This window comes from Danio rerio, chromosome 18, assembly GCF_049306965.1.
Source record: "Danio rerio strain Tuebingen ecotype United States chromosome 18, GRCz12tu, whole genome shotgun sequence".
Taxonomy (NCBI): domain Eukaryota; kingdom Metazoa; phylum Chordata; class Actinopteri; order Cypriniformes; family Danionidae; genus Danio; species Danio rerio.
Window position 1 is genome coordinate 35,316,284 of NC_133193.1, and position 27,562 is coordinate 35,343,845.

General features: G+C 37.4%; 1 protein-coding gene and 2 long non-coding RNA genes across 6 annotated transcripts; all 3 read left to right on the forward strand.

The window, feature by feature from the left end:
* The first annotated feature begins 512 nt into the window (after positions 1-512).
* On the forward strand, positions 513-9,459 carry olfcg12 (olfactory receptor C family, g12). Of its 3 annotated transcripts, XM_073929786.1 has the most exons (7): positions 513-1,336; positions 1,422-1,710; positions 1,791-2,057; positions 2,154-2,549; positions 2,635-2,862; positions 4,554-4,677; positions 4,792-9,459. In XM_073929786.1, exons 1-7 carry the CDS (start codon positions 1,128-1,130, stop codon positions 5,694-5,696), a joined length of 2,418 nt encoding a protein of 805 aa, XP_073785887.1. In that variant the 5' UTR covers positions 513-1,127; the 3' UTR covers positions 5,697-9,459. The 3 variants fall into 3 exon arrangements, with proteins under 3 accessions (XP_073785887.1, XP_001345668.3, XP_073785886.1); XM_001345632.6 differs by having other exon boundaries at positions 1,791-2,549; XM_073929785.1 differs by having other exon boundaries at positions 1,791-2,549; positions 4,557-4,677.
* A 297-nt stretch (positions 9,460-9,756) lies between these two features.
* On the forward strand, positions 9,757-12,695 carry LOC137488304 (uncharacterized). 2 transcript variants are annotated; one of them, XR_011010239.2, is made up of 4 exons: positions 9,757-9,811; positions 11,037-11,109; positions 11,232-11,302; positions 12,558-12,695. It is a non-coding gene; the product is annotated as an uncharacterized lncRNA (long non-coding RNA). The 2 variants fall into 2 exon arrangements; XR_012393942.1 differs by having other exon boundaries at positions 11,232-11,298; positions 12,558-12,674.
* A 9,026-nt stretch (positions 12,696-21,721) lies between these two features.
* Positions 21,722-25,013, forward strand: LOC141378715 (uncharacterized). Its single transcript, XR_012393951.1, has 3 exons — positions 21,722-21,832; positions 23,963-24,746; positions 24,839-25,013. It is a non-coding gene; the product is annotated as an uncharacterized lncRNA (long non-coding RNA).
* Positions 25,014-27,562: the final 2,549 nt, after the last annotated feature.

A 27,562-nucleotide genomic window follows, 5' to 3' on the forward strand; every position in this document is an offset into this window, starting at 1 on the left:
GTTTCTGTACTCTGATGAGCCCTGAAACCTGAATGAAATACTTCAAAAATATTGTTCGTCTGCAGAAAAGAGCATAATTGAGTAGAAACAACTTTTTCTAGTATTTAAACATAAATGGAAGATTTGAAATAGGCCTATAGTTAGCTAAGTTGTTGGGGTCCAGTTGCGGTTTCTTAATAATAGGCTTAATAACAGCTAGCTTGTAAGAGTTTGGAACATGGCCTATAGATAAAGAAGAGTTGATAATGTTAAGAAGAGGTTCTCCTATAGCAGGTAGCAGCTCTTTCAGTAATTTTGTTGGAATTGAGTCCAGCATACACGTAGCTGGTTTAGAGCTATTTAGAATTTTATCTAGCTCTTCCTGTTCTATGATTTTGAAGCAGTGTAGGTTATTATTATGATTCAATAAAATATTTACAGGATTTGGAGTATAAGCCGGTGCAGAAAGTTTGGCATCTCCTATTTTCTGTCTAAAATCTTCTATTTTATCACTGAAAAAGTTCATTCAAGTCATCACTACTAATTTGCGGTGGAACAATTTGTTTTAAGGATGACCGATTATTTGCTAATTTAGAGATGGTGTTAAATAAAAATCTAGGATTGTTATGATTATTTTCTATCAGTTTGCGCAGGTGCTCGTTCCTGGCAGATTTTAGAGCCCTCCTATAGCTGGACATACTGTCTTTGTACGCAATTCTAAAGACCTCTAAATTCGTTTTTTTTTTTTTTTCCATTTACGTTCCATTTACGTTCCAGGGCGCAGGTTGGAATAAGTTGGCGGTTTATTACAAAGGGACGAAGCCGAAAAGAAAATGAATGAATGAATCATCTAAATTCTCCAATAAAAATTTATGAAAATCATGACAGAAACCAGTAGCAAAGTATGACTTTACTGCAATAATTATTAACATTTTCAATTTGATATATTTTGATCATTTTATGAAATAAATCACATCACAATAGCTTCACTATATTCTTTTTCTGCTTGACTTGACCAGTGTCCCACCCCTTTCCAATGAAGTCATTGTTTAGATTCACAATCATTGATCCATATTGATCATGTATATAAGAACAAACGTGATATAATACCAGTTGCATTTGGCCACAGTTTAACTAAAGTCTTTCAGATGTCAGTCTTTTTTTGCACACTTCTAATTTTCTTTCAACTTTATGCAAAGGCAGAAAAGCCTATTTGCATCATGATGGGAGACCCTAAGTATCCGCTGCTATCCAAGGAGGGGGACATTTCTATTGGAGCAGTTTTTCCAGTCCACAGCATAGAGACATTACCCTTGTTTAAGTTTACGCAAAAACCTCAGCTTTTATCATGCTCAAGGTTTGTTACTGTGGAAAATATTTTAGAATCAGTACAGATCATGCAGAAAAAATTATTTGTTTAACCCTCTAATTTTTTTTTTTAGTGTGAGTATAAGAGACTTTCGAATGGCTCAAATTATGGCATTTGCCATTGAGGAGATTAACAGAAATGAAAGTTTGCTCCCAAATGTTTCACTTGGTTACCAAATTTATGACACCTGTGGTTCAGGATTGTCTTTGATGGGTGCAAACATGGCATTGATGAATGTTCAAGAATTTGCATCAAGAGGTAGCTGCAATGGACAGTCTCCAGTACATGCTATCATAGGTGAAACAGAGTCTTCCAATACAGTGATTTTGTCAAGAACTACAGGACCTTTTAAAATTCCAGTGGTAAGAAGCTATAATACAGTTTGTTGACATAAATAATGCACTGACCAATCATTTTACATTTTCTTTTGTCTTTTTTTCAGATAAGTCCCTCTGCATCATGCGAGTGTCTCAGTAATAGAAAAGAATACCCCTATTTTTTTAGAACTATTGCTAGTGATTACCACCAGAGCAGAGCACTTGCTTACATAATCAAATATTTTGGCTGGTCTTGGGTGGGAGCTGTGAACAGTGACAATGACTATGGAAACCATGGAATGGCTATATTTCTAAGTACAGCAGAGAAAGAGGGGGTTTGCGTGGAGTACTCTGTGAAATTCCAGAGAACAGAGCCAGAGAAACTGAAAAAGGTGGTAGATACAATAAAAAAAGGCACTTCAAAAGTGATTGTTGCATTTCTTACTGAATTTGAGATGAAAAATCTACTTGAATATTTAATTATTCAGAATGTAACAGGTCTACAAGTAATTGGTGTGGAGGCATGGATAACAGCAAACAGTATGATCAAACCAAATAGTTTTCATGTGCTGGGAGGGTCACTGGGGTTTGCAGTAAAAAAACTCAATATTGAAGGTTTTGAAGATTATGTCACCAAAGCATTCTGGGAAACAGCTTTTCCATGCTCACAGACTTCACAGAAAGAAAATTCTCAATATAAATTAATTTGCAACATATATCGAGATCTTCTTGTACTGAAAAATGACAATAAAGATGTACCTGAACAAAGATATGCTAGCAATGTCTACAAAGCTGTTTATGCTGTCGCTCATTCACTACACAACATATTAAAGTGTAGAGAAAATGGAGCATGTGAAACAGACATGAAAATACAACCTCAGCAGGTAATAAACAAAAACAATGAATGAATGTTAGGAAGTTAGAGCGCAAGAGGGTAATTTTTAATTTCTGTCTTTTTCTTTTCACTAGGTGGTTGAGGCTCTGCGAAAGGTAAATTTCACCATTAAGATGGGGGACTGTGTGTGGTTTGACAGCACTGGTGCAGTTGTAGCTCAATATGAAGTTGTAAACTGGCAGCCAGACTATAATGGATCGATACAATTCAAACCAGTGGGGTACTATGATGCTTCACTGCCCCCTAATCAGCGCTTTGTGATCAACACTGAAAACATAATCTGGGCTGGAGGACAGCTAAAGGTACATGGCCATAACATAATCATACTACTCTTAGGCAGGCATATTTAAATTTAATTAATAATTTAAAAAATATTTGACGAGTAGCTGCAGAGCATCAAGCAAAAACGGAAAGCATTCACACAAAAAGAGACCCTAGCCCATACTAATGAACTACTTTGGTCTAACCAAGTGTTTCAGTATCATAGTTCAACCTTTAGCTGTTTAAATGAAGATTAACATATTTATAAAAAAAAAATATTTTCAAAACACTAACTGTTTATTGATGCATATATGTGCAAACTGGCCATGATATCAAACACAAAAGCAACAGCAGAGTCATTACTGATATAGTTGAATTATTAGCCCCCCATGAATTATTACCCTCTGTTTATTTTTAAACAAATTTCAAAACATAATAATTTTAAAACTCATTTCTAATAATTGATTTATTTATCTTTGCCATGATGACAGCACAAAATATTTTACTTGATATTTTTAAGACACTTTTTATACAGCTTAAAGTTACATTTAAAGGCTTAACTAGGCTATTTAGGTGAACTAGGCAGGTTAGGGTAATTAGGCAAGTCATTGTATTATGGTGGTTTGTTCTGTAGACAATCTGAAAAAAAAATAGCTTAAAGGTGCTAATAGTATTGACCCTAAAATGGCTTTAAAAAATGTAAAACTGCTTTTATTCTATCCGAAATAAAATAAATAAGACTTTCTCCAGAAGAAAAAATATTTTCAGACATACTGTAAACAATTCCTTGCTCTCTTAAACTTAATTTGGGAAATATATATATTTTTTAAAAATTAAAAGGGGAGCAAATAATTCTGACTTAAACTGTGCGTATATATATATATGGCGTATATAGTGGCACAGTAGGTAGTGCTGTTTCCTCACATCAAGAATGTCGCTGGTTTGAACCTCGGCTCAGTTGGCATTTCTGTGAGGAGCTTGCATTTTCTCCCCGCATTCACATGGGTTTCCTCCGGGTGCTCCGGTTTCCCCCACAGTCAAAAGACCTGCAGTACAGGTGAATTGGGTAGGCTAAATTGTCCCTAATGTATAAGTGTGTGTGTGTATGTTTCCCAGAGATGGGTTGCGGCTGGAAGGGCATCCGCTGCGTAAAAACGTGCTGGATAAGTTACCGATTCATTCCGTGGTGGCGATCCCGGATAAAGAAAGCGACTAAGCCGACAAGAAAAAGAATGAATTAATATATATTGCACAGTGACTCAGGGGTTAGCACTGACGCCTCACAACAAGAAGGTCACTGTTAGAGTCTTGGCTGAGCCAAATGGCATATTTGTGTTGAGTTTGTATGTTCTCCTTGTGTTGGCATGGGTTTCCTCTGGTTTACCCCACAGTCCAAAGACATGCAGTATAGGTCAATTGAATTGAAACTAACTACTCACACTATGTACAGAGTTGCCTTGAACCAAGCCAAAGCATGCTTGTCCCCCTCTCATCTCCCCCGACTGCCCGCACTCACTTTACATTAGGGCCTGGGCACGCTTACTTCATCGATGATGCGCTGTTAGTTAAGCGCTTTCACTCAGCACAGTGGAGAGTTCTTTAGTTATATCTGTTTAGTCGTTTGATATGCCATGACACAAAGTCAGAATTTCGCCGAACAGATCAGCCACTTTTGACGCTCATAAACAATCATAAAGTCCTCGTGTCCTATATAATTATTTTTATTGTCTAGAAGCCGAGGTCTGTGTGCAGTGAAAACTGTCCTCCAGGCACTAGAAAGGCTGTTCAGAAAGGAAGACCTGTCTGCTGTTATGATTGTATTCCATGTGCAGAAGGAGAAATCAGTAATGAAACAGGTGATATTCAGTTTATCTTACAGTTCAAAGGAAAACTTGAAATTTGAATGACTGATAGCTATTTTCTTTCCAATAAAATAATCATTTTGATTTAACTGTGATCTCTCTTTCCAGATTCAAATAACTGCAAGCAGTGTCCAGGGGAATACTGGTCTAATGCTGAGAAAAATAAATGTGTGTTAAAGGCTGTAGAGTTCCTGTCATTCAAAGAACTAATGGGTATAGTTCTAGTCTTTTTCTCACTGTTAGGCGCAGGATTAACCACACTAGTTGCTATTCTGTTTTATAGCAAGAAGGACACTCCAATAGTAAAAGCCAACAACTCAGAGCTGAGCTTCCTGCTACTCTTTTCATTGATGCTATGTTTTCTCTGTTCTCTTACTTTCATTGGTCGCCCCACTGAATGGTCCTGTATGTTGCGCCACACAGCATTTGGGATCACTTTTGTCCTCTGTATCTCCTGTGTTCTGGGGAAAACCATAGTGGTGTTAATGGCCTTTAAGGCTACTCTACCAGGTAGTGATGTTATGAAATGGTTTGGTCCTATACAACAACGACTCAGTGTTCTTGTGATTACAATTGTACAAGTTCTTATCTGTGTGCTTTGGCTAGCAGTATCTCCTCCATTGCCCTACAAAAATACGAAATATTTCAAAGAAAAAATTATTCTTGAGTGCAGTCTGGGTTCTACTATAGGTTTTTCTGCTGCACTAGGTTATATAGGTCTTCTGGCTATCCTGTGTTTCATTTTGGCTTTTCTGGCTCGCACACTGCCTGATAAATTCAATGAAGCAAAATTCATCACATTCAGTATGATCATATTCTGTGCTGTATGGATCACATTTATCCCTTCTTATTTAAGTTCTCCTGGAAAACTGACTGTAGCAGTAGAGATATTTGCCATTTTAGCTTCAAGTTTTGGTTTATTATTTTGCATATTTTTACCAAAATGTTATATAATCATGTGCAAGCCTGAACAGAATACAAAGCTGCATATTATTGGTAAGCTCAACAAATAAACAGTTTCTTAAGTCATTCACAATCAATCCTAAAATTAAACAATTGGCTTTTTATGCTTGTAGTTGTGACTTTTTTTATGAAGTAGGAAAGAGCACATAGACATAAAACAGTTCTCCAAAAAAATCAGTAAAGTATTTTTACTAACTGTTTTCTTTTAATAACCACTTAATGGAATCACCTTAAAATAACCTCACAGTATAAATAATTTATGAAAACTCTGTCCCACCACTGGGACGCTTAAGTTTTTTGCTATTAAATCCTTATCAAATTAGGATAAACTATACATTTTTAGAAAGATCTAAGACCTCTGAATAGATATTATAGCATTTTTTGTTTCTTTTTGTTATGTAGGAAGAGTAATAAAATAAAACACATTTACTGTCACCTTGCATTATGTGGGACCATTTACACTTACATTTTAAACCATAATGTTGTAGTCTAAACATAAAGCAATTATTACAAACTACATATAATTTGAAAGCTTAAAATGTCTAGTTCCCCCTCAGTTGATCTGTTTCTCAATATGTATTCTTCAGATATCTTGGATCAATGTGATCTTGTATAACTTTATCAACCATCAAAGTTAATTTCCGGACTTCCGGTTTGGTAATGCGGTGAAGACGCTCGTTGTCTAAGCTTCATGTTATTACATGTAATTTCTTCAGTTTACATGTAATTACATGTTTTTTATTCAGAGTACACGTCTTCGAACAATCCACTTAAAATGAGCAAATCCACGAGAACTGGTGGCAAACAGAAGATTCAAGTTTAACATGCTTATTCCTGTCAGGAAGGCAGCAAAATGACAGATAATGAACCCGGATCATTGCAGCACACAGGTGAGTATGTTGTCAAGTAGCTGAAAAAATTTAGAAAAGACATAACTGGGAAATTCATTACACTTTAAATAACTCTCAGGAACCAATCTGTTCTTCGATCGAATTCTTCGGCGTGACATTAGCATCACAAGCAGCAACGATCGGCGCGATAGAAATAAGTCTTTCAGATCACAGCGACCGAATAACTCAGCTCAAAAATGAAGTAAATGTTCTTTAATTGAAGCTGATTTACACGGATAAGGAAAAAATTGCTCCCAAGGCCAACGTCAAGGACCAAGTTTCTCGCTCAAAGCGCAAAAATATATGAGTTGTAGGTTACTAGTAGGCATCGAAGGAAAGAACACAAGGCAGCATATGATCAACCTGTTCTTTAAACTTCTTGGAGTCAATCTATCAGAACCACCAGAGCTGGATCACGCACACCAGAGCCTCCACCCGAAACCTCATTCAGATGAACCCCTGTGACCACTGATTATCAGATTTCATTGTTACATCATTAAGGAAGCTGTAATGAGTTGGCCTAAATCCTAAAAAGATATTTCCTACAAAGGCCAAAATATTAAGATATACGAGGATTTCAGCACTGAAGTGACAAAAAATTGTGAGGCTTTCCACAAGGTCAAGAGCTTATTCTATAAGCAAGTGTTGCGATTCGGAACGCTGTATCCAGCTCGCCTTCGTGTGAGCTGCAACGTTGTGGAGCGCATCTTCGGTTTGTTAGAAGAAGCGGAGTGATTTTACCAACAGAAATGTTCTGCCTAATTCTAGTATGTGCAGTGTTGGCTCAGTACACATCCAATGTTGGTGAGGTATCTTGTTTGTGTGAGCAGCAGTTAATAACTGGTAAAACACAAACATAAAGCTCTCTTTCTATAAACTCTGCTTCAGCAAGTTTTTGTTTTATTCTGGATGTATTTGTTTATGCTCCCCCAAGTTACATAACTTAATACATGTTGCTGAAAATATTTGGTTCATGTTCAAAAATGCTTTGTCACCGGTTCCTAACTTTTGGTGACATGACTATCACAATTGACTAAATCCAGTTATTTTTTATTTATTTCACCATATTTTACCTAGTGTACTTGTCCTAGGTATTATTTATCAGCAATTAGTTCTTCTAAATGAGGTGTACATATTAGTTTCGTGAGTTGACAATCTTACATGGCTAATCGATAGTGTGGTTATAAGTTCTGGATTCTCTATATAATAACAATGAAGAGCTTCAGCTTTACTTTCTCAACTCTTTTTTTTCCTTCTTCCACCCCCTCCCTCCTTTTGGATTTTATTTCTTATTATTTATTTTGTTTTTTGTTTTTTATATTCACAGACCTCCCAAGTTGGGAAAAGTCATTTCTCGGGGGATACAGAGTTGATTTGCGGGAGGTAGCGGAATAGTGGGTGCCTGAAAAGGGGGGAAAGGTGTTAAGTGAGCGACGTATCTGAAAAGGGGGGCGTGTGCTGTGGGAGTGATTTGCGCGCGACGTACCTGAAGAGCGAGGAGGGATGCAGTGGAGAGAGGGGTGTGCAACGTATTTAAGGACCGGGCGGGAGATGCGCGATTTCCGGGAGATTATCATGCATTTGCGGGCATCCGGGAGTTACTATGCATTTGAGGGATACTCCCGCAACTTCCGGGAGACTTGGGATATCTGTATTCATACACCCTTTCATCTCATTCATCTCGAGTCCATCTTTCTGTATTTTTACATTTTGTGCCTTTTGCAACAACAAATTGCAAATGAGTAGTTCTAAAGCTAATGAAGGGGATCTGCCTTATCATACTGTGAAATTCGTGACTTGGAATGTAAGAGGCCTGGGCAGTCAAATTAAAAGATCAAATATGTTTTCACACTTAAACAGCTTATCCATATATATTGGCTTTCTTTAGGAAACCCACCTTAGAATATGTGACCATACTAGATTACGCAAACTATGGGTCGGTCAGATATTCCACTCAAATTTAAATAGTAAGTCTAGAGGTAGCACTATTTTAATACACAAATGGATAAAATTTGTTCCAGACAATCTATTCTCTGCTCCCAGTGTGTGGTATGTTATTGTCTCAGGCACTATGAACTAAACACCTGTCATTTTAGCCAGTGTTTATGCTCCTATTTTTGACAACCCAGTTTTTGTCAACTCACTTTACTGTCACCTCCCAAATGTAGACACTCACCACTTTATCCAAAGTGGAGCACCTACTGTACATCAGTACCTACATCAATGTCTATGGTGTTTTCCTCCCTAATGGATTAGTAAGGATGCATGGATACTTGTGACCACATTTCTAAGGATATTAATTTCTTTTAGAAACCAACAAATCAGATTAGTAATTTCAGACCATGCTCCACATGTTTTAGACATTTGTTTTCCTCAAAATTTTTGTAGCCAAGTGCTGCAACTTGGAAACCTAACACTGAGCTGTTGGCTACCAAGGAATTTTGTAACCAGATTTCTAAAGATATAAAAAAAACAAAAAACTAACAAATCAGATTCAGGATGGGAAACATTTAAAGCATATATACATGGGAGCATCATTTCTTTTAATTCGCACTGGTCCAAATCCAGGAAATTAGAACAACTCAAAACAAAATTTCAGAGATAGACAGATAAAACACTACCCAGATAGCAGGCAGTAATCGGCCCGAGCTCGGCTGCCCTCCGGCGCCTCCGGCTCCGACTCGGCATCGGCGAGTGTTATCCGGGCCGAGTGCGGGCCGCAGCTCGCTCGCGCACATGCGGTTGTGATGCGGCTGTAAAGCACTGGCCCGATTCCGGTCAACCATATCCGGCCCGAGTCTGTCTGTAGAGTCCTGGCCGCTTCTGGCAAGGACTCGGCTGATGGCAACTGATTAAGTTCTTATTTTATCTAGTAATCTGTTAGCTCCACGTTTAATGATAATTTGAGAAAATATTCATGGTACGATAGCAAAAAAAAAAAAAAAAAAAAAAAAAGAATATTTAGTGTGGATGGTCGCAATGTTTAGACGCAAACAAAACAATATTATTTATAAATAGATTATACATGTCATCTAGAGAAAAACTATGTAAAATTTGCTTATTTTTGAGATAGCACGCTCCTGTGCTGACTGTTTTTTTTAAGCAGAAGTTGGTTTCCTAATAAACACATGCGTTACTAAATTCCTGATCCAAACTCCAATCCAGACGGTGGCGGTAATGCTCCAAAAAGCTGGTTGTCAACCACCATGGCACGAAGATCACAAGAAGAAAAGGTTTGGTTTTTAAAAAATCTCACGTGGAGTCCGGTCAGAAAGGTAAGCTTTTTACTGCTTGTGTTCTGTATAATTAGCGAATTTAGAGCTTAAAACATTTCCACGGTGTTTGGTTGTAACAGCGTTTAGTACTTTAAAACAGTTTGATACGAAATGTAACTTGCTTTAAGAAACACGACTGGAGCTAATGTATGCTAACGCTAACAGTTACAAACACGTCTGAAAGTTCCTTTTACACAATGTTAGATTGTAACGTGTGTAGTAACTGAAAACTATTTTAATTATTTTAAAGAAACATGAAACGAATTTGTGTGTATGCTTACTTTGCGTTAAAGAAAGTTTCTGTAGACGAATCCATTAATTAACATGGCAAAACGTGTTTTTTCCTTATTTAACATTATAAAGTACCGTGGATGTTGAAAAAAAATCATTGTACAGGCGTATACTTATCCAAAAGTATTAATTCTGTGATTATGTGTAAATAAAAACTAATCGTTTTGGATTAATAAAATATTGTTTATCTTGTTTATGCAGTTAGTCACGAAAAATGATCGAAACTCGACTGTTTACTATTCTCTTTAAATTATCCAAGAGAAATATATTAGTGTGCACTTTAATTCATATGTTTTAGCCTATGTGAATCAATTATATCTTTTGTTCAAGCTGTAATGTTCAGTTAATGTAAAACTGAACGTCTTAAAGCAGATTTTGATGTTTTTTTTATGTTGTTGACAGTGATAAATTCTGATTTAAATGAATGGGTAACAATATTTGTTGGTTAAGTCTTATTGTTCTTGTTTAACAAAGGTTAGTGAGATCATTTTGCAGCACACCACGACCATAGAAGTCAATGGCACACTCTTTTGAACGTGAATAGGCATGTTATAGTTGTGTGTTAAAAGTCTATTATAAGCTGTAAACTGATACATTTTCAACATAGATTGAGCTTTTCAGACATTACATTACTAATTGCTTCACAAACAGCTGAAATGGTTTATTGTTATTGGCTATCATCAAACATTTTTCACAATGGTAGGTTAATCTTCATGGGTACAGAATAATGCATGTGCTTGACCATCTTACAAATCTATGTCTCAGATTTATAAGGCTGTCACTCTGCATGAATCTCCGAATAAATCTTGTGCAACCTTCTGTGTACTGATTATTTACACTATAGGTATTATATGCATTAATTAACTTTGATAGTATTTCAGGATTTGAACTTTTCTTTACGGGAGGTTAACAACAATGTGATGTTTTATTATAGATGCATATGAGGAAGCTCGACAGAGGACAGAGGAGGATGATGATCGCCTGTCATACATCTAAAGACAGAACAGGTTTGTTTGCAATTATTTTAAACACATACTGTCAACATTGTCATTGATCTATTACAACCTGTGAGTTTTGCCCTGGCACTATACTAAAGTGATGTTTTGTTTTGTAAATGTATCTGATTAAGGGACAGTATAGACACATCTATACCGTGATGAAGAAAAATTACTTGGAACAAAGAGGCTGGATAAAAGGCAGGTATGAAGATTTCAGAAATCAATGCAGCACCACAAGTACCATCACCATCAATGACTATGGCAGAAATCTTAAGACCACCATCAAGATGCACAGATACTGTACATTCCAGTACACCAGGCGTGTCCAAACTACGGCATCTGCGGCCCGCGAGGCTTTTTATAAATATCAATAGAATCTGGCCCGCTATACAAAAATGAACGTAATTCAATAAATAACCACCGGGTTTCGCTATTACATGCATTCAATTAAGCAGCAGTTCTTGTTATGATCTATCTATCTATCTATCTGTCTGTCTGTCTGTCTGTCTGTCTGTCTATCTATCTACACACAGTTGAAGTCTGAATTATTAGCCCCTCATTGATTTATTTCTTCTTTTTTAAATATTTCCCAAATGATGTTTAACAGAGCAAGAACATTTTTACAGTATGTCTGATAATATTTTTTCTTTTGGAGAAAGACTTATGTTTTATTTCGGCTAGAATAAAAAGCGGTTTAAATTTTTTAAGGTCAAAATTATTAGCCCCTTAAGTCTTCAGAACAAACCATTGTTATAAAATAACTTGCCTAATTACCTTAACTTGACTAGTTAACTTGATTAACCTAGTTAAGCCTTTAAATGTCACTTTAAGCTGTATAGAAATGTCTTAAAAATATCCAGTCAAATATTATTTACTGTCATCATGGCAAAGATAAAATAAATTAGTTATTAGAAATGAGTTACTAAAACTAATATGTTTAGAAATGTGTGGAAAAAAATGTTTAACTCTCCGTTAAACAGAAATTGGGGAAAAAATAAACGGTGGCTAATAATTTAGGGGGGCTAACAATTCTGACTTCAACTGTATTTATATATATATATATATATATATATATATATATATATATATATATATATATATATATATATATATATACACGTGTCTGTGTATTGTATGTAAAATTTGGCTCGCGATAACGTTTGTTTTTTTGCATCTGGCCCTCGGCCCAAAAAGTTTGGACACTCCTGCAGTACACCTATGAACATTTACAGTCTTTGTTCTAGTGCAGTTTGAGATCATGACAGAACTTATTGCATCTCGTGATGTTTTTGTAAGAATTGAAGACATCACTAAATTTGTTAAGGTTTAATGCAGCTAGAAAGTAAAGATCAACTAGAGAATATCAGCAGTGACTAACCCACTGTTGTATTTACAGAAGTTGTATGAGAATAAGCTACAGGTTGATTTTATACTAATCTGTTATTTTTCTTTTTTAGCACGACTGACTGAAGTTTTAAAATCATGCAACGTCATAAAGCAGCAGCTGGGCCTGATTCTCACAAAACCAAAACAGACGTGATGAAATTCCAGATGTAAACACATTTGACCTTCCTTTGGCCAATTTGATTTGGAAAAGCTTGAAAATCAACTAAAGGAGCAGCCCGAACAAATGAAGAAACTGGTAAGTTCAAGCTCTTGCTAATTTCAAAGTGTTTTAAGTTTATTTGTTTTTTTTTTATTGTTTTTTTTATTGTTTTTTTGCTTCGTAGGTAGCCTACTTTTTTCCTAATTTTTTCTTTTTTTACATTAGTACTTGTTCACTACTAATTATCTGTTTATCTTTTAATCGCAGATAAAGTGAGGACAAATGTCCATACCACACCACTGATAAAGAAGTGGAAAAATGCATTACAAGGTAGCTACAACTTGCCCCTGACAGGGATGGAGGAAGAAAGAAGAGAAAGCTAATGTGTCAAATGTCTACATCACTATTTTGTTTTATTTTTTAAACAACATTTTAAGTGTATTAGGATGTTCCCTGATACTTGAACAATTTGTTTCTTTCATTTGCATTTATATATATATATATATATATATATATATATATATATATATATATATGTGTGTATATGTGTGTGTGTGTGTGTGTGTATATATGTATGGTATGTATGTATGTATGTGTGTGCGCCAAATTCTGAAGAAACATCTTGATACATTTTTAATAAACGTAATACAAATAAAATTATAAATATAAAATTGCACAAGACGTGTATATATATGAAATGTATAATCATCTCACTCATGTCTTGCTGTTTGTGCAATTGATTTTGTTCAAGTTTATTTCAAAATAAGTTTGACTTTATACTTCTGCAATTATATATAATATATATTTTTTATTTTTTATTTTTTTTTTTGTTTGTTTATTATTATTTTAATGTTTTATTAAAAAATGTTTCAAGATGTTTCTTCAGAATTCTGCAGTACTTTTCACAAGTTTGACTTGGATATTTTACGGATTGTCATTGGTATTTTTAAGATGTTTCTTGCTATATCTTAAATTGGTTTCTATATTTAGGTTTATATAAAATTTAGCTGTTTTTTTACAAATTTTTAATTCAAGTCTATTGGGAAAACAGGGTTGTTTTAAAAACATCTGTGTTTGTGTGTAATTTTTATATTTTTTGTTTAAATCTTTCTGTGTGTCTTTATTGTGTTGTTTTATTGTTGTTTTTATATTGATATTCTTGTGCACAACAAATTATTTATAAAATTTTAGTACTATTTCTTTCTTGCAATCAATAAACGTTTAACATTTATTTATTTTGTCATTTGTCTGATTATTTTCGTTACAGAATATGTATGCAGTTTGCCCTTTATTCAAAGGTTAAACGCAGTGCTTTCACTTTGTGTTTACATTATAGCCTGTGTTTGCTGTTATATAAATTCAAATGGTTGTAATACCATATATCAAGTACCAATGTAATACCAAAAGGTTTTATAAGGTGTATAAATACGGAGTCGCGCCAGCTCCGGGCCGCAGCGCACATTACCCTCGCGCCAATTCCGGCGCGGATGCGCAGCGTCGGCTCGCTTACGGTCGCCGCATCTGGCCCGCTTGATTCGGGCCGGAATCGGGCAGTGAGTCCACAGTCATCCGGCCCGAGTCCGGCAGCCGAAGTTGGGCCGAGGGGTAAGTCTCCGGCAGGCGACAATCTAGCCGGAACTGGCCCGAGTGTATTTTGCTATCTGGGTAGTTTACCTAATCCTGTCCTTTAAACAGAACACCTAAAACTAAAAATAAATTTCAATTTATTGACAACCAACAAGGCAGAATTCTTATTAAAATCCACAAAAAACAACCTATTACAAGCACGGAGAGAGAGGACTGGTCGCATTTTAGCTTCTCAACTTAGGCACCAGGCTGTCACGGTTGTGGATCCATCTGCTCCTTATTTGAAGTGTCTGCGTTGTGTGACAGTTCATTATTATGGTTTGTGTTTCTAGTATATGTGTTGCTCTCTCTGTGTTTGTGTGGGAGTCGCGTGGCTGTTTGTTTTCATGTCATCAGCTGAGCGGTCACATGATCATTGTTACCGGAACTGTGGCGTAGCTCCGCTCGGCTGATAATCAGCGCGCTACAGGTGTAGCGCATTTACGTGTCTATAAATGTTCAGCGTTCCTGTCTCACCTTGTCAGTTCGTTGTTTTGCTCACGGTCTTTTGTGTTTTGTCAGGCACCTCTCGTTGAGATCGCTGGTGGTGAGTGGTTTGATTTCTGTTCCTTGTTGCTGTTCTGATGACCCGTTTTCCCCGTGAGGAATATATCAGAGACATTTCCTGCTTCCATGATTATTGGTTTATCCGCTCTGTTGATGAGTGTTATGAACTATTGATCGGCGCTGCCGAATGGGACCACCTCCAGTTTATATTCTCCCAGCCACTCACCATTTTTTGTTTATTGTCTTTTGCCAGCATTAAACATTCTTTTACTTGCAATTGGGTTCCACGTCTTGTTTCCTTGTTTAATCGTCACAGAGGCTGCTTCCCATTTATTCTCACAGGTCTATGACTCCTCTAGTAATCTCACTACAGACCCAGTTAAAATTAACTCCCTTAATTTTGCACTCCCATTTTTTTCCCTGTGTTAATAGGCAACTAACATCCAGAAAACACATCTATATGGTGGAGCAGCCAAGATATCAATGGGTATTGTTTATGATGGAAGACAATTCGTGCATCTCTTCTTCATTACCAGCACTAGTTTCTGACCCCTGTTTACGACAACCCTCTAAATAAACATCTAATCTGATTGTGCACAGTTAACTTAAAATCTGGAAAAAGTTTCATCATTATTTTAAACTACAAACATTGTCAACATTTGCTCCTATCTGCAACAGCCAACTTTTCTTGCCCTCTATTCTGGACCCAACTTTCACACAGTTAAGAAAGAAGGGTTTAGTGTTGTGGCTCGATCAGTTTCACAACCACTTAATTTGTCACATTGAGTTGTTGGAAAGGTTAACAATTTCCAAATCTTATTTATTCTGTTATTTTCATATATGGAATTTTGCTAAAAAATTGTTTTCTCCATTCCCCCACCAACCACAGAATATTACTCTTATTGAAGATTTTTGCTCTCAAATTCTCAGAATTGCATTGCCTCCATTTAGGCCCTGCTTCGTTCTTTACATGTGCCTTCTCTCTGCACTTAAGGATACTTGGGAGCAGGGCCGTGCACAGGTGGGTGGCCCGGTGGCTAGAGCCATTGCCCCTCTGCCCTCACTTGCTCGATCTCCTCACCACCCTCTGCTCTTCAACCCAAAAACACATTTTACACCTGCCCTAATTAATTTCATTTTGGTCTTCTTTATTTGACATATGTTACGACTGGAGTTTATTTATTTATTTATTATTGTGGATTGTCCTGTCTTTTTCTTTTGTCCCGCCTTCTTGTTGTTTTTCTGTTGTTTCATAGGCTCCCATACCGGCGTGATTCCCTGATCTGATTGGCTGCTGGTCGCAAAAGCACATATAAAAAGGAGCTCCGGCAGGGTTCGAAGAGCTCATTTCTGTGCGTTCGGTGTTTTGAATGGAGCTCGTGGGTTTCCCTCACCCCTTCGGCCGACGACCAACAACAACCAGCTTTGTATTGATGACCATCATATGTTTAAATATTTTTGAGAGTTTGAGCGTGTAGGGGTGACCTGCCTATTTATTTGATTACTTTTGACTTTGTTTATGTTAGGGAGTAAGGTAAGATTCTTGTATTTTTCTTTAAATAGTAATAGGTAATTTAGTGGATTTATTTTATAGATTCTTTTGTTTGTTATTTTGGCCTGTGGTCACCCTGACGAAATGCTCATTTATATAAACCCTATTTTTCTATAATAAATATCTTCATATGTGTGTGAGTTTTGGTTGTCGACCGAAGGGAATCTTTTGATTTAAGTATTGTTTAGTTTGGAAAATCCACCACCCCAACACATTTGTTTTTTCTTCGTTTATTATGCCCTTTTTGTTTCCCCTTGACTAGGGGCGTAATAACATACTATCAAAGGCTCTTAATTTTCCTCTGAAACCCTGCCCAATAATAGTCATTTTCGGTTTACTTCCTAATGACACTTTTATATAATAATGAAACAGTTTCACCTCATAGCTAGCTAGAAGGCAAATATTGCTGAATTGGAAATCATCATGTGCCTCTGCAAATCTGTCCTGGCTAATCTGTCCAGACTAATGTCTTTATTGCATTTGGAAAAAATGTAACTTTTATTAGGGACTCTGTCAGTTTATTTTATAAAATGTGGAACCCTGTGATTTCATTTGTCGAACTGTGGACGTGTGTAAGTTCTCGGATGTGTTTCTAATATTGAAAATGCATCAATGCAGATTTGAGCGCAAAACTCTTTACCTGGCAAGAACAGTCTCCATAAGAACGCAAGTCTGTTCTCTCCATTCTTGGAATTGTGAAACAGCCTTTAATTTTATGTTTAGTTGATCGATTAAGAGATTCGCTTAGAAAAGAGGTGTCCAAACTCGGTCCCGGAGGGCCAGTGTCCTGCAGACTTTAGCTACAACTTGCTTCAACACACCTGCAGGATGTTTTTAGAAAGCCTAGTAAAAGCTTGATTAGCTATCCCAGGTGTGTCTGATTGGTTTTGGAACTAAACTTTGCAGGACACCGGCCCTCCATAACCAAGTTTAAACATGCCTGGCTTAGAAGGACTAATCACTCTGATTTGTATTAAAAAAAAAGGGCCAATTGATGCCTATGAAATTGGCGAGTGCATCTCATAGGTCCCACTCCGCAATTAGGAGTATAAAGCCTTCCATGAGAGGGAGCTTATTAGACTGTCACTTTAGAGTCAACATGTCTCTCCAATATCTAAAGGCTTCAAATTAAAGTGCCAGCTGAATTTTAATTCCTTCTCCTGTCCCTGTATACTTTGCTGGAATTCTTCTGCTCAGGAGTTCCACAAAAAGAGCAGTTTTAAGAGAGCTACACAACTGGTCAACATGTTTCTGGACATGACTGTGGCTGTGCTTGATTGTTGCTTGTGCTGTTACAAGTGTGAAGGAACTCACGGGCATATTGCAGTGATCAACTTGAATCTTGTTCAAGCGCTTATTGTCTGGTCATTGAACTGGCTTGAGGGCTAATACCATCACTATAACAGAGCAGCAATTCATTTAGACTATTCTGAACAATACTTTGTTCTGGTACCCTTCACCCAACTTTGTAAATGATTCAATTACCTAACAATAGGGCTTTATAGGATTTTCAGTGCAAAAACTCAACTAATTGCCCAACAAGACTCTTGTGAATGACTCTCCTACATGGTCATGTGCTCGCCTTGGGCACATCATGCCAGATGTACAATTTCATAGAGACAAAGAGAAATGAAAGACAATCTCTAAATGTTAGAATTAAGGCAGATGCATCTTTGAATAATATGCCATAGTTTTCCTCATATGCTGTTTATTCCAATCAACCAGGTTAATCAATGTGTTGTTTTAACCTTTATAGCAGATTTAAATGATCTGTATGTGTCTGAAATGTAAGGTATTGAGTGAAAGCTAGTGACAAATAGTGATCAGCGGTAAAGCCAGAAACTTGAGGAAATTAACTTGTGGAAAATAATTTCCAATATAAACAAATGAAATAAACAAAAAGAGTTTACACTAAACTCTGACCCTTTTCTTAAGCTCATCAGAAAGTGGCAATTAAGACGATGACCATCTGTCTTTTGTTTATCTGAAAGACAAAGGTGTTAAGAGCTCAGAACTTGCAAAACCGCTTCTTGCGTCTCAAGACACAAAGAGACACATGGAGCAGAAAACTTACATTTCACCAGACACAATTGGCATATTTCACTTCATATACCTGTATATTCAAATGATCATGTAAATATTTAATATGCACTGCTGGAAATACTCCACTGTATGAATCTTTGCTTATTAAGGTTTATATATGAATCCTTGGGTAAAGATCAACATTACTTAGTGATGTTCCGACTCTATATATTGCAAATAATGCCTTGGGTAAAATAGATGTGGTTTGGAAAGTGAATTATGCATAGCAAAATATTTAGGACTCTTAAAAATTATAATAGTTAACCAGTGGACGAAGACTATGCAAATGCAGGCCACATTATGGATGATGCCTCCCAGTGACCAACTCACAGGATCATCCAATCACAATGCTGGATTTGAAAGGTGACATCCTTTCAATCCCACCTTCCAAAGAAAGTATTAAAGACATTCACTTAAACAAAGAAAATGTGTGGTCAAAGTGTGGTTCAGGGTGGTTCTGTTCAAAAGTGTGGTTCAGTTCAGAGCAAGAGTGGTGCAGAAGCGTGGTAGTAACACAGAGTGGTATCAGAGCTTTTGCTGTGTGTTTTAGCAAGGATTTGGTAATTGGATTCAAAGTGCTTTTTCCAAGGCGTCTGAAACCATAGCTTCAAGACCACTCAGTCTTGCATGTCCCAGATTTCCAGGAACTCTACCTTCAAGGAAAAGACGTCGACGTGTCCTCGACATCGAACCACCATCTCTAGAAATCTCCAATTTCTGCGTGTTCCAGACGATACAGATTTCTATGCTCAAGGATAAAGACGTCGGCGTGTCCCCGACATCCAACCACCACCTCCAGAAATCTCCAGTCTGCGTGTTCCAGAAACTACAAATTTCGTCTTCTTAAAGGGCCATGAAACCCCCTCGTTTCAGCAGGGTGTTTTCACACCTCTACTTTGGAAAAAGTCAGAAAAGTGGGCGTGTCCAGCTCTGTTTAGGGGGAGTGTTGGAGGAAGAAAAGAGGCTTGGTGTGGGAGTGTCTATTTGGGCACGCTGAATTTCAGAGTCAAAACACACAACCACAGCGGACAATATGACTGTGTTTACATGGACATCTGTAGTCGAATTATTTGCCAAATTATTAAATGGTGGACTTTAACTGCAGTTTGGCTCTTTCATTCAGGGAATTCATTCATGTCCCTCCTGACAAACGTGAAATTTGATTCGAGGAACTGTTCTAAGCATGTATTTTTCATGCAATGTTTGATACCGCACGGCGAATGAAAAAAAAACTCAACATTTCCTGGAAACTTAGATGCACACGGCAGGTAGTGTCAGAAAGCCGCGTGTGTTATTCCGGTCACAAAATCCAACACGAGGTTATAGTTTGGTTGTAACTGTTAGTGCTAACTTGTTTACACTCTGTGCAATAGTTTGTTTGATACGAATAAAATACGAACTGAATAAACAAAGAGCACTGGTCGCTCACTTACCAAATCTGTAGAGACAGGACAATCCACAGCAACTAGAGCCGCGTCTTTATTTAGAGGAGACTACAAGCGAATCCGGATCTCAGCGTTTGCAGATGAGAACAGCTCTCAGGTAAACAATAATCCTCCTTAGACACGTAAGTTATTGTTGTCGCGCGTCGCATATACTGTTAATCCACACGTGACGCCAGCTGCGCTCTCACAGAGAGAAAATGAAAACAAAACTTAACTGCAGCAAACTATAAAAGCAACATTTCACGCTTGTTTTTACAACGTGGCGTCTCTGCCGTCTACACTCTGACAGTAATAAATATTAATGAAGTTGCACAATAGAGCGCGCTGATTGGTTTGAACCAAGCCTTACTCATGCATTAATGCAACACACTGTAAGACGTAATAAGACACACTCTGGGACAGACGCCCAGTCTGCACGCTGAAATACAACGCTATTATGTCATGGCCGTGACGCAGCTTCAAAAATTCGTTTCAAACCGGAAGTACGAATTTGCTTGAAATAACGCAAAAACAACCAATTTATACTTTTTTAGTGAAATATAGGTGTCCTAATAGTGTTTTTAGCAGTGTGGAACACATATACGACTGTCAACAGCTCAAAAAATGTGTTTTGGTGTTTCGTGACCCTTTAAATCTCAAGGGAGCCAAGTCTGCAAGTTTCATGCTCCAAGATCTGCAGGAAGATCCAACTTCTTCCAAACACTGCATCAGAGGCAGAAATGTAAATATTCCACTTTCCAACCCTCTAAATTAGACCTTGGCATAGTGTGTTTCAGTATAATATATTCTAATTAATAAGATGTTTATAACCGATATTCATTAATAACAAAACCTTCCTCAGTTCTGTTATTGTAGAAGAAGGTTTACCTTACCTTAACTTTATTACCCTCATCACTCACCTATGGACTTAATTTATTGTACATTTAGTAATTGTAGTTACCCTTGATTACTATTTTGTTAATACACATTTATTACAATTGTGTCTTCCTTGTGTTGATAATACAGAAAATGGCTCTACAAGTCAAACGTTCTCATTATCCTTCAGATTTGGCCGAATAATAAACTCCTCATTTGTATAATTTAATTAACAATAGTGGGCGAGGTAGTGGCGCAGTAGGTAGTGCTGTCGCCTCACAGTAAGAAGGTCGCTGGTTCGAACCTCGGCTCAGTTGGCGTTTCTGTGTGGAGTTTGCATGTTCTCCCTGCCTTCGCGTGGGTTTCCTCCGGGTGCTCCGGTTTCCCCCACAGTCCAAAGACATGCAGTACAGGTGAATTGGGTAGGCTAAATTGTCCGTAGTGTATGAGTGTGTGAGATGGGTTGCGGCTGGAAGGGCATCTGCTGTATTAAAACATGCTGGATAAGTTGGCGGTTCATTCATTGCCCCGCGTGATTAGGGGGCCACACGTCGTCGCGATTTTCAATAATTGAAAATCCAGGAACCGCAATAATCAAACTCTTGGGAACAACTGTGGTGGGAACCAAAGTTCAAAGGTCTGTGTTCTCTGAACTCCTCTCAAGCGGTGGACTACTTCATTCTGATTGCTTGCCGCCGAACCACGTCATAGTCAATGAAGACGCGCCACTGTTTCTCGCCGCCTGTTCTCGTTAAAAAATGAATGACTTCTGGCTACTTTGATGCTCTTGCCGCTTTCGGTTTATGATTGCTCCTCAGTTTGTGAAGGATTCCCGGTGTTGTCACTCCACCCCGCCTCCTTTCCCCGCCTCCTTTCCCCACCTCCTTTCCCCGCTCCTTAATTTGTGACATAGATATATACACTAGATATCGCATAAGGACCCTGAGCATGCGTCAAAAGCGCTGCCACATTAGTACAGTGCTCCCAGGACAAATGTCATTCAACCCCACTAGACAAGAAAGTGTTATTACGTGAAGATGCGGGATTTTAGCGCACTCTACGAGCAAACAAACAAAATTTTCACAAGCAAACAAAGCACAAAGGCAGAACATTTCATAGGTAAGATTAAGGTTTTTACGTTTTTGTATGTTGTGAAATTTGTGCTAAACAGGTAACGTTATTGATGATAATACAGTCACTTACTGCATTCATCATAAGGCAAAGTAGCTATAATTCGCACTAAATACTCGGCTTATGCTAGTTTTGTTGAATAAAATCAGCAAACAGTGCAAAAGAAATATGACAGCGAGATGCTGGGATGCCAGAAACTTGTATTATTGTCGGCTAGTGATCAAGTTGTTCATAACGGAGATTCATTTACAAACAAATCGATCCTTCCGTCAGTATGAGTAGTGAAAGCAGGTGAGGAGGTGTGTTTCAGGACATGGATTAGATCAAATTTAACAGGGAGGGTGAATAGTACATTTCTGTACACACAAACACAAGCTTTTTGTCAGGAATGCCCATGCGATCAGTGATCCATCAATATAGAAAAGTGATGGAAAATTATAATTTTCATAATTAAAAAAAAATAATAATTGCATACTAACATCCAGGAAAACTCCCGATCATATATATATGTGTATATCTCTGGTGCTGCCCCCCCATCCACCCCCAAGAGTTTTTACTACGTGAAATCAACATGCAGTCTGTTAATGATAAGGGTTTTAATAGTTTTGGATTTTTCATTACTTTTAGTTTCTATTTAGTTTTGACTTTTTATTTTCAAATATAGTTAGTTTTTAGTTTTTTTTCTTAGTTTTTATTAGTTTCTATATTTTAAAAATGTCTTAGTTTTAGTTTAGTTTTTATTAGTTTCAGTATTAGTTTCAGTTTTTTTTTCTAAATAAGGATATTTGTTAGGTGGAAGATTCAAAATCAACAGGATAAATATTGTATAATAAAAACTCAGCCACAGATTTTTTGAAACATGTATTCGCAGAAAACATGAACACTATCATCTACCACAACCATCTACCCATCCTCAAGTTAGACCCACAGTAGTGATGGACAGGGCCAGATTAAACTATGGGCAGTATGGGCACTTAGATCCGCACTTAGATTTTGCCTACTTTTCATCACCAGAAAGACAAGTGGGAATCATTGATAAGTGTGTGTATTATGGAGGACTCAGATTCCTAGAACTGGATTGGAGAGGTGTTATCCAAATCATGTGCATTATAAGTTTGTAGAAGTTATACATTAAAAATACCCTTAAATATAAATTTTAGTACTGCTTCAGTGAACTTGAACAAGTATATTAAAATCCATTAATTTCCCCCAGTTGTATTAGTATTTTTTTTCAAAGTGTGCTTTAAATGCTTTAAAAATAAGATAATAAGATCATCTCTGTAGACTAGAAATATAGGTAGTGTATACCAATTATTTAAAAAATGTGGGCAATACATTATAAATTAATTTTATTTAACAAATATTATATTAATCTTATTTTTTAATTCAACTATGGGGTGCGGCTATAGGGGGCCTTCAAGACATTGTGCCCAGGGGCCTTTAAATTATTAATCCGGGCCTGGTGATGGGAAGTTCAGATTTTTAACGCGGATATATGTTAGGACTCAACATTATGTAGTCAGCAATAGTAATTTCAGTCTATTAAAATGATCAGAAAAGTCTTACAGTAAAGTTTTGCAACCCAACTGAATCATGATTCACTTATTTAGATTCCATTACGATTGTCTGTTATGAAATAAACTTAGGTTTTTCATCAGATCCTCTCATTTAAGCCCTCCGTTTACCCGCGCTGAAGTTGTTCCAGTTCAGTTCAGTGGTTCAGTTCAGTCACAAAGCTGTTTTTGTTTGGTTCAATGAATCACAAATGCCCAGTATTAACAGTTCACCAATTCTCAATGCAACGTTGCTGTTCTAATAACTGAATGAGAGTATATATTGGATTATTTAGAGTCAGAGGGGGTATTAGGTTTGTTATAAAGTAAGTAGTTGGTGATTAAGTGCTTAATGGAGACGCGAATCACTACAAATGATTCAGTTCAATTTGGTGAACTAGTTCAACCGCTTCACTTAGAAGATCCGGTTAAAAAGATTCGTTCGCGATCGCGATACAGAAATAAAACCCATTGGGCACAAACGTGTAAAAGTAATATTTTTAAGTGTCTTTATTTAATGCTGTTGCCGTGTTGCTGTCATGTCCACTGGTTGTTTTTGTCGCAGGAGCAACAGGGAGTATGACTGGAGGAGAGTCGGCTCGATCTGGCCAATGGCGGCAGGAGACTCTGAAGTGTGAAAGGGTCAAACACAAACACTTGCAGCATGGATTATATTTACTTCTAAAAGACTTACAGTAAGATTATGTATTAAATACATTTGCAAATACGAAAACGAATGAGGTTTTTGCTATCATTTTAGTTAGTTTCAGTTAGTTTTGTATGTATACAATACAGTTTCAGTTAGTTCTAGTTTTTGAAAAAAAAATCGTTTTTATTTTTATTTCAGTTAACGACAATTATTTTACATTTTAGTTTTCGTTTTTTTGTTAGTTTTCGTTAACTATAATAACCTTGTTAATGATTGACTCTTACTACTATGCTATGGGGCGTGGCCCCACCCTTCATGGCAACTGCTCTTTGGAAGACAGTGCCATGGGGATGGACAAAATCAGGTCACTTAAAAACACCCTGCAACAAAGAAACTTTGCTTTTGTATTAGCTTGCTTGAACTCACTGTTGCTTTCTGCCCCCTCTCCTGCCCGGACACCACTCTGCCATGTGATTAGATCACCACAAACTTTCCATACAAACCTTTTAAGTTTTGGGACAGCAAAACCACATGAACTTCCGCAAACAGACTCTCAGCAGTCCGTCACCTTAGTAACACAGAAAGACAGCCGCCCATGAGCGAATCCCAAGGACGTCACTGAAGCCACCAGCCAATCAGGAGCAATGTGCTTCTCCAAGGCCAGCCCAGCGAGGGAAATTCGACTTCAGCAAATTTGCAAGTAAAAAACAAACATTGTCTCTTGCTGATCTGGTGCAGATTGATCTTAAGCAGTTACAGATAAAACAAATCTCTGCTTTTGTGGTTTCTCAGGTCTGATTCTAAGATCCAGTCTATAATTAATTAGGGACAGTTGTTCAACTCATTTGTGCATCCTCTGAACTGCCTCTGTGTGTATCTGTGTGTGCGCGTTTGATGCTTTCTCATTACGTAGTTAGTTTCATGTATCATAATTTAGCTCAATAAATCTGTTTTCATTTTTTAAAAACTGTGTTCTTGTTTATGTGTTTCAAAGTCACTGCCTCGCACTGTAGATCTTATTACCTTGCTAAAGATTAACTTAATACTGTGTTATTTTATTAGCGTTGGCCACGTAAATAATATTAACAGGATTTGTAAGATACGATGTCTTTTATTGATGGGACAAATGGTATATACAGTGTGAATCTCTAATAAATATTCTAAAAACATATTTTACATTGTGATGAATATATGTATCAATTAGAGACAGAATAAAATCGATAAAATAAAAACGGGCACACACAAAACGAGGGGTAAGGGGAAGGGGTAGAATTGGGATTGGGCCAAAATGTCGCATTTTATTATGGAGGGACAACTTCTCTGGCTAATTGTATCCCTGGTAATAGTGTACTATATAGTTTGTATATCTCACTTTAGACAAACTTTACATTTCCAGAATGAAGCTCTGCTGTTTGCAATGCATAATAACATTGTTTTGCAACCAGAGCTAAGGCAAATCGGAAGTCACTTCAGGAGGAAATAAATTTTGCTAAACAGCGACATGGTCATCTTTCGGAAATATTTCCAACGATCCACCAGGTAATGTTTTCCCCCTGCCCTTCGAAGTTTGGTGTGGCTGGATTGAGCCCATGCCCTTGGGCACTGGAATTAGGGTGTCTGCTGGTAAGAGTCTTTTGGGCTTCTTTGAGATGACTCTGGCTAAGGTGAATGTTGGATTTGAAGGCAACAGAAGACCACCTTTCCATTGTTTGTATGTGCTGTTGAAGGAACTCACAGCCATATTGCAGTGATCAACACATGTTTAAATCTAAAATCTTGGTCAAGTGCACATTGTCTTAGTCATTGAACTGGCTTAAGAGTTTATACCATTACGATAACAGAGCACAGTTTGACTTGAATAGCTGCACCAATACTTTGGCCGCAGATGTTCCAGGTACCCCTCAGCCAACCCTTCAAGCAAATGTTTTAATCATTTTAACAATGGGGCTTTACAGGATTTTCAGCGGTAAAACTCAACGAATTGCCCCACAAGATTTTTTGAATAACTCCTCTACATGGGTCATGTGCTCACCTTGGGCACATCCTGCCAGTTGTACAATTTTGTAGCGACAAAGAGAAATGAATGCATATGAATTAAAGACAATCTTTTAAACTGTTAGAACTAAAGCAGATGTATTTTTGAGTAATATGCCATAGTTTTCCTCATATGCTGTGTTTATTCCAACCAACCAGGTTAATCAATGTGTTGTTTTAACCCTTATAGCAGATTAAAATGATCTGTATGTGTCTGAAATGTATGATATCTGGTATTGAACAAAAGCAAGAGATATTTGCAAAACATTGGTGTAGATGAAAAACTAGTAGTACAGTGTTGGACTTGTAACATTTGATGTAATATACTTACATACTTACTACGTGAAATCTACATGCAGTTTGTTAATGATTGACCCTTACTACGATGGTATGGGGCGTGGCCCAGCCCTTCATGGCAACTGCTCATTGGAAGACAGTCATGGGAATTGACCAAACCAGGGGCCTCATGTACGAAAACTTGTGTTGAAGTCATACTAAAACATTACGTACGCATAAAGCTGTAAATGTGTGTACGCAGTAAAAAATTCAGATGCATGAAACACTGCGTACGCCGAATCACGCGCATGTGCACGAGCACAAAACCCTCCTTGCCTCCTCCCCCGTGTGAATATGATAATTTCTATACTTTGGCAAAACCCAACGAAAAAGCAATGGTAAAAGCAAGCAAAAAGAGAAACTTTGAACAGAATGCAATTTGGAGGTGCTGCTTTCGGAGGTAAACCGGAGAAAACGGTGTTATTTGCAAGTTTGTCCTCCAGAATTAATAACAAAAGAAAAAAATAGAGTGGGAGAGTTTTGCTGATGTGGTTAACACAGTTGGGTCTGAAAATCACACTGAGTGGATTAAAAAAGAAATAGTGTGATGTAAAGGTGTAAAATTTAGTTGTTTCTTTAACAGCGTGAGTGGCGTAGCTTGTAAAACACATGTCAACATGTTTTGACACGTTCGACCATGAACTCGAATGAAGACGTTCTTCTTTTTTTCCCCCACTACATATCAGATTTTGGCTACTCTTCATCACAAGGAAGACAAGTAGGAATCATTAATTAGTTAGTCCATCATATAGTATTTGCACATTTATTCAATGGAAATGTTTCTGATTTACGTATACAAATTCGTCCTCAGGTGGCACCTCGCTGTTGCTTTCTGCCCCCTTTCGCCTGCTTGGACACTGTGCTGCAACGTGTTCGGGTCACCACGAACCTCCATGCAAACCTCTTAGGTTTCGGGAACGCTAAAACTTCCACAAACCGACTCTCAGCAGTCCATTACCTCAGTAACCCAGAACGACCCCCTTACGAGCAAGTAAACCCAAGGACATCACTGCAGCCACCAGCCAATCAAGAGCACTGTGCTTACCTGAGGCCAGCCGGCAAGGGAAATTCGACTTCAGCAAAAGTGCAAGTAACAAATGTTGTCTCTTGCTGATCTGGTGCAGATTATTCTTAAGCAGTTAAAGA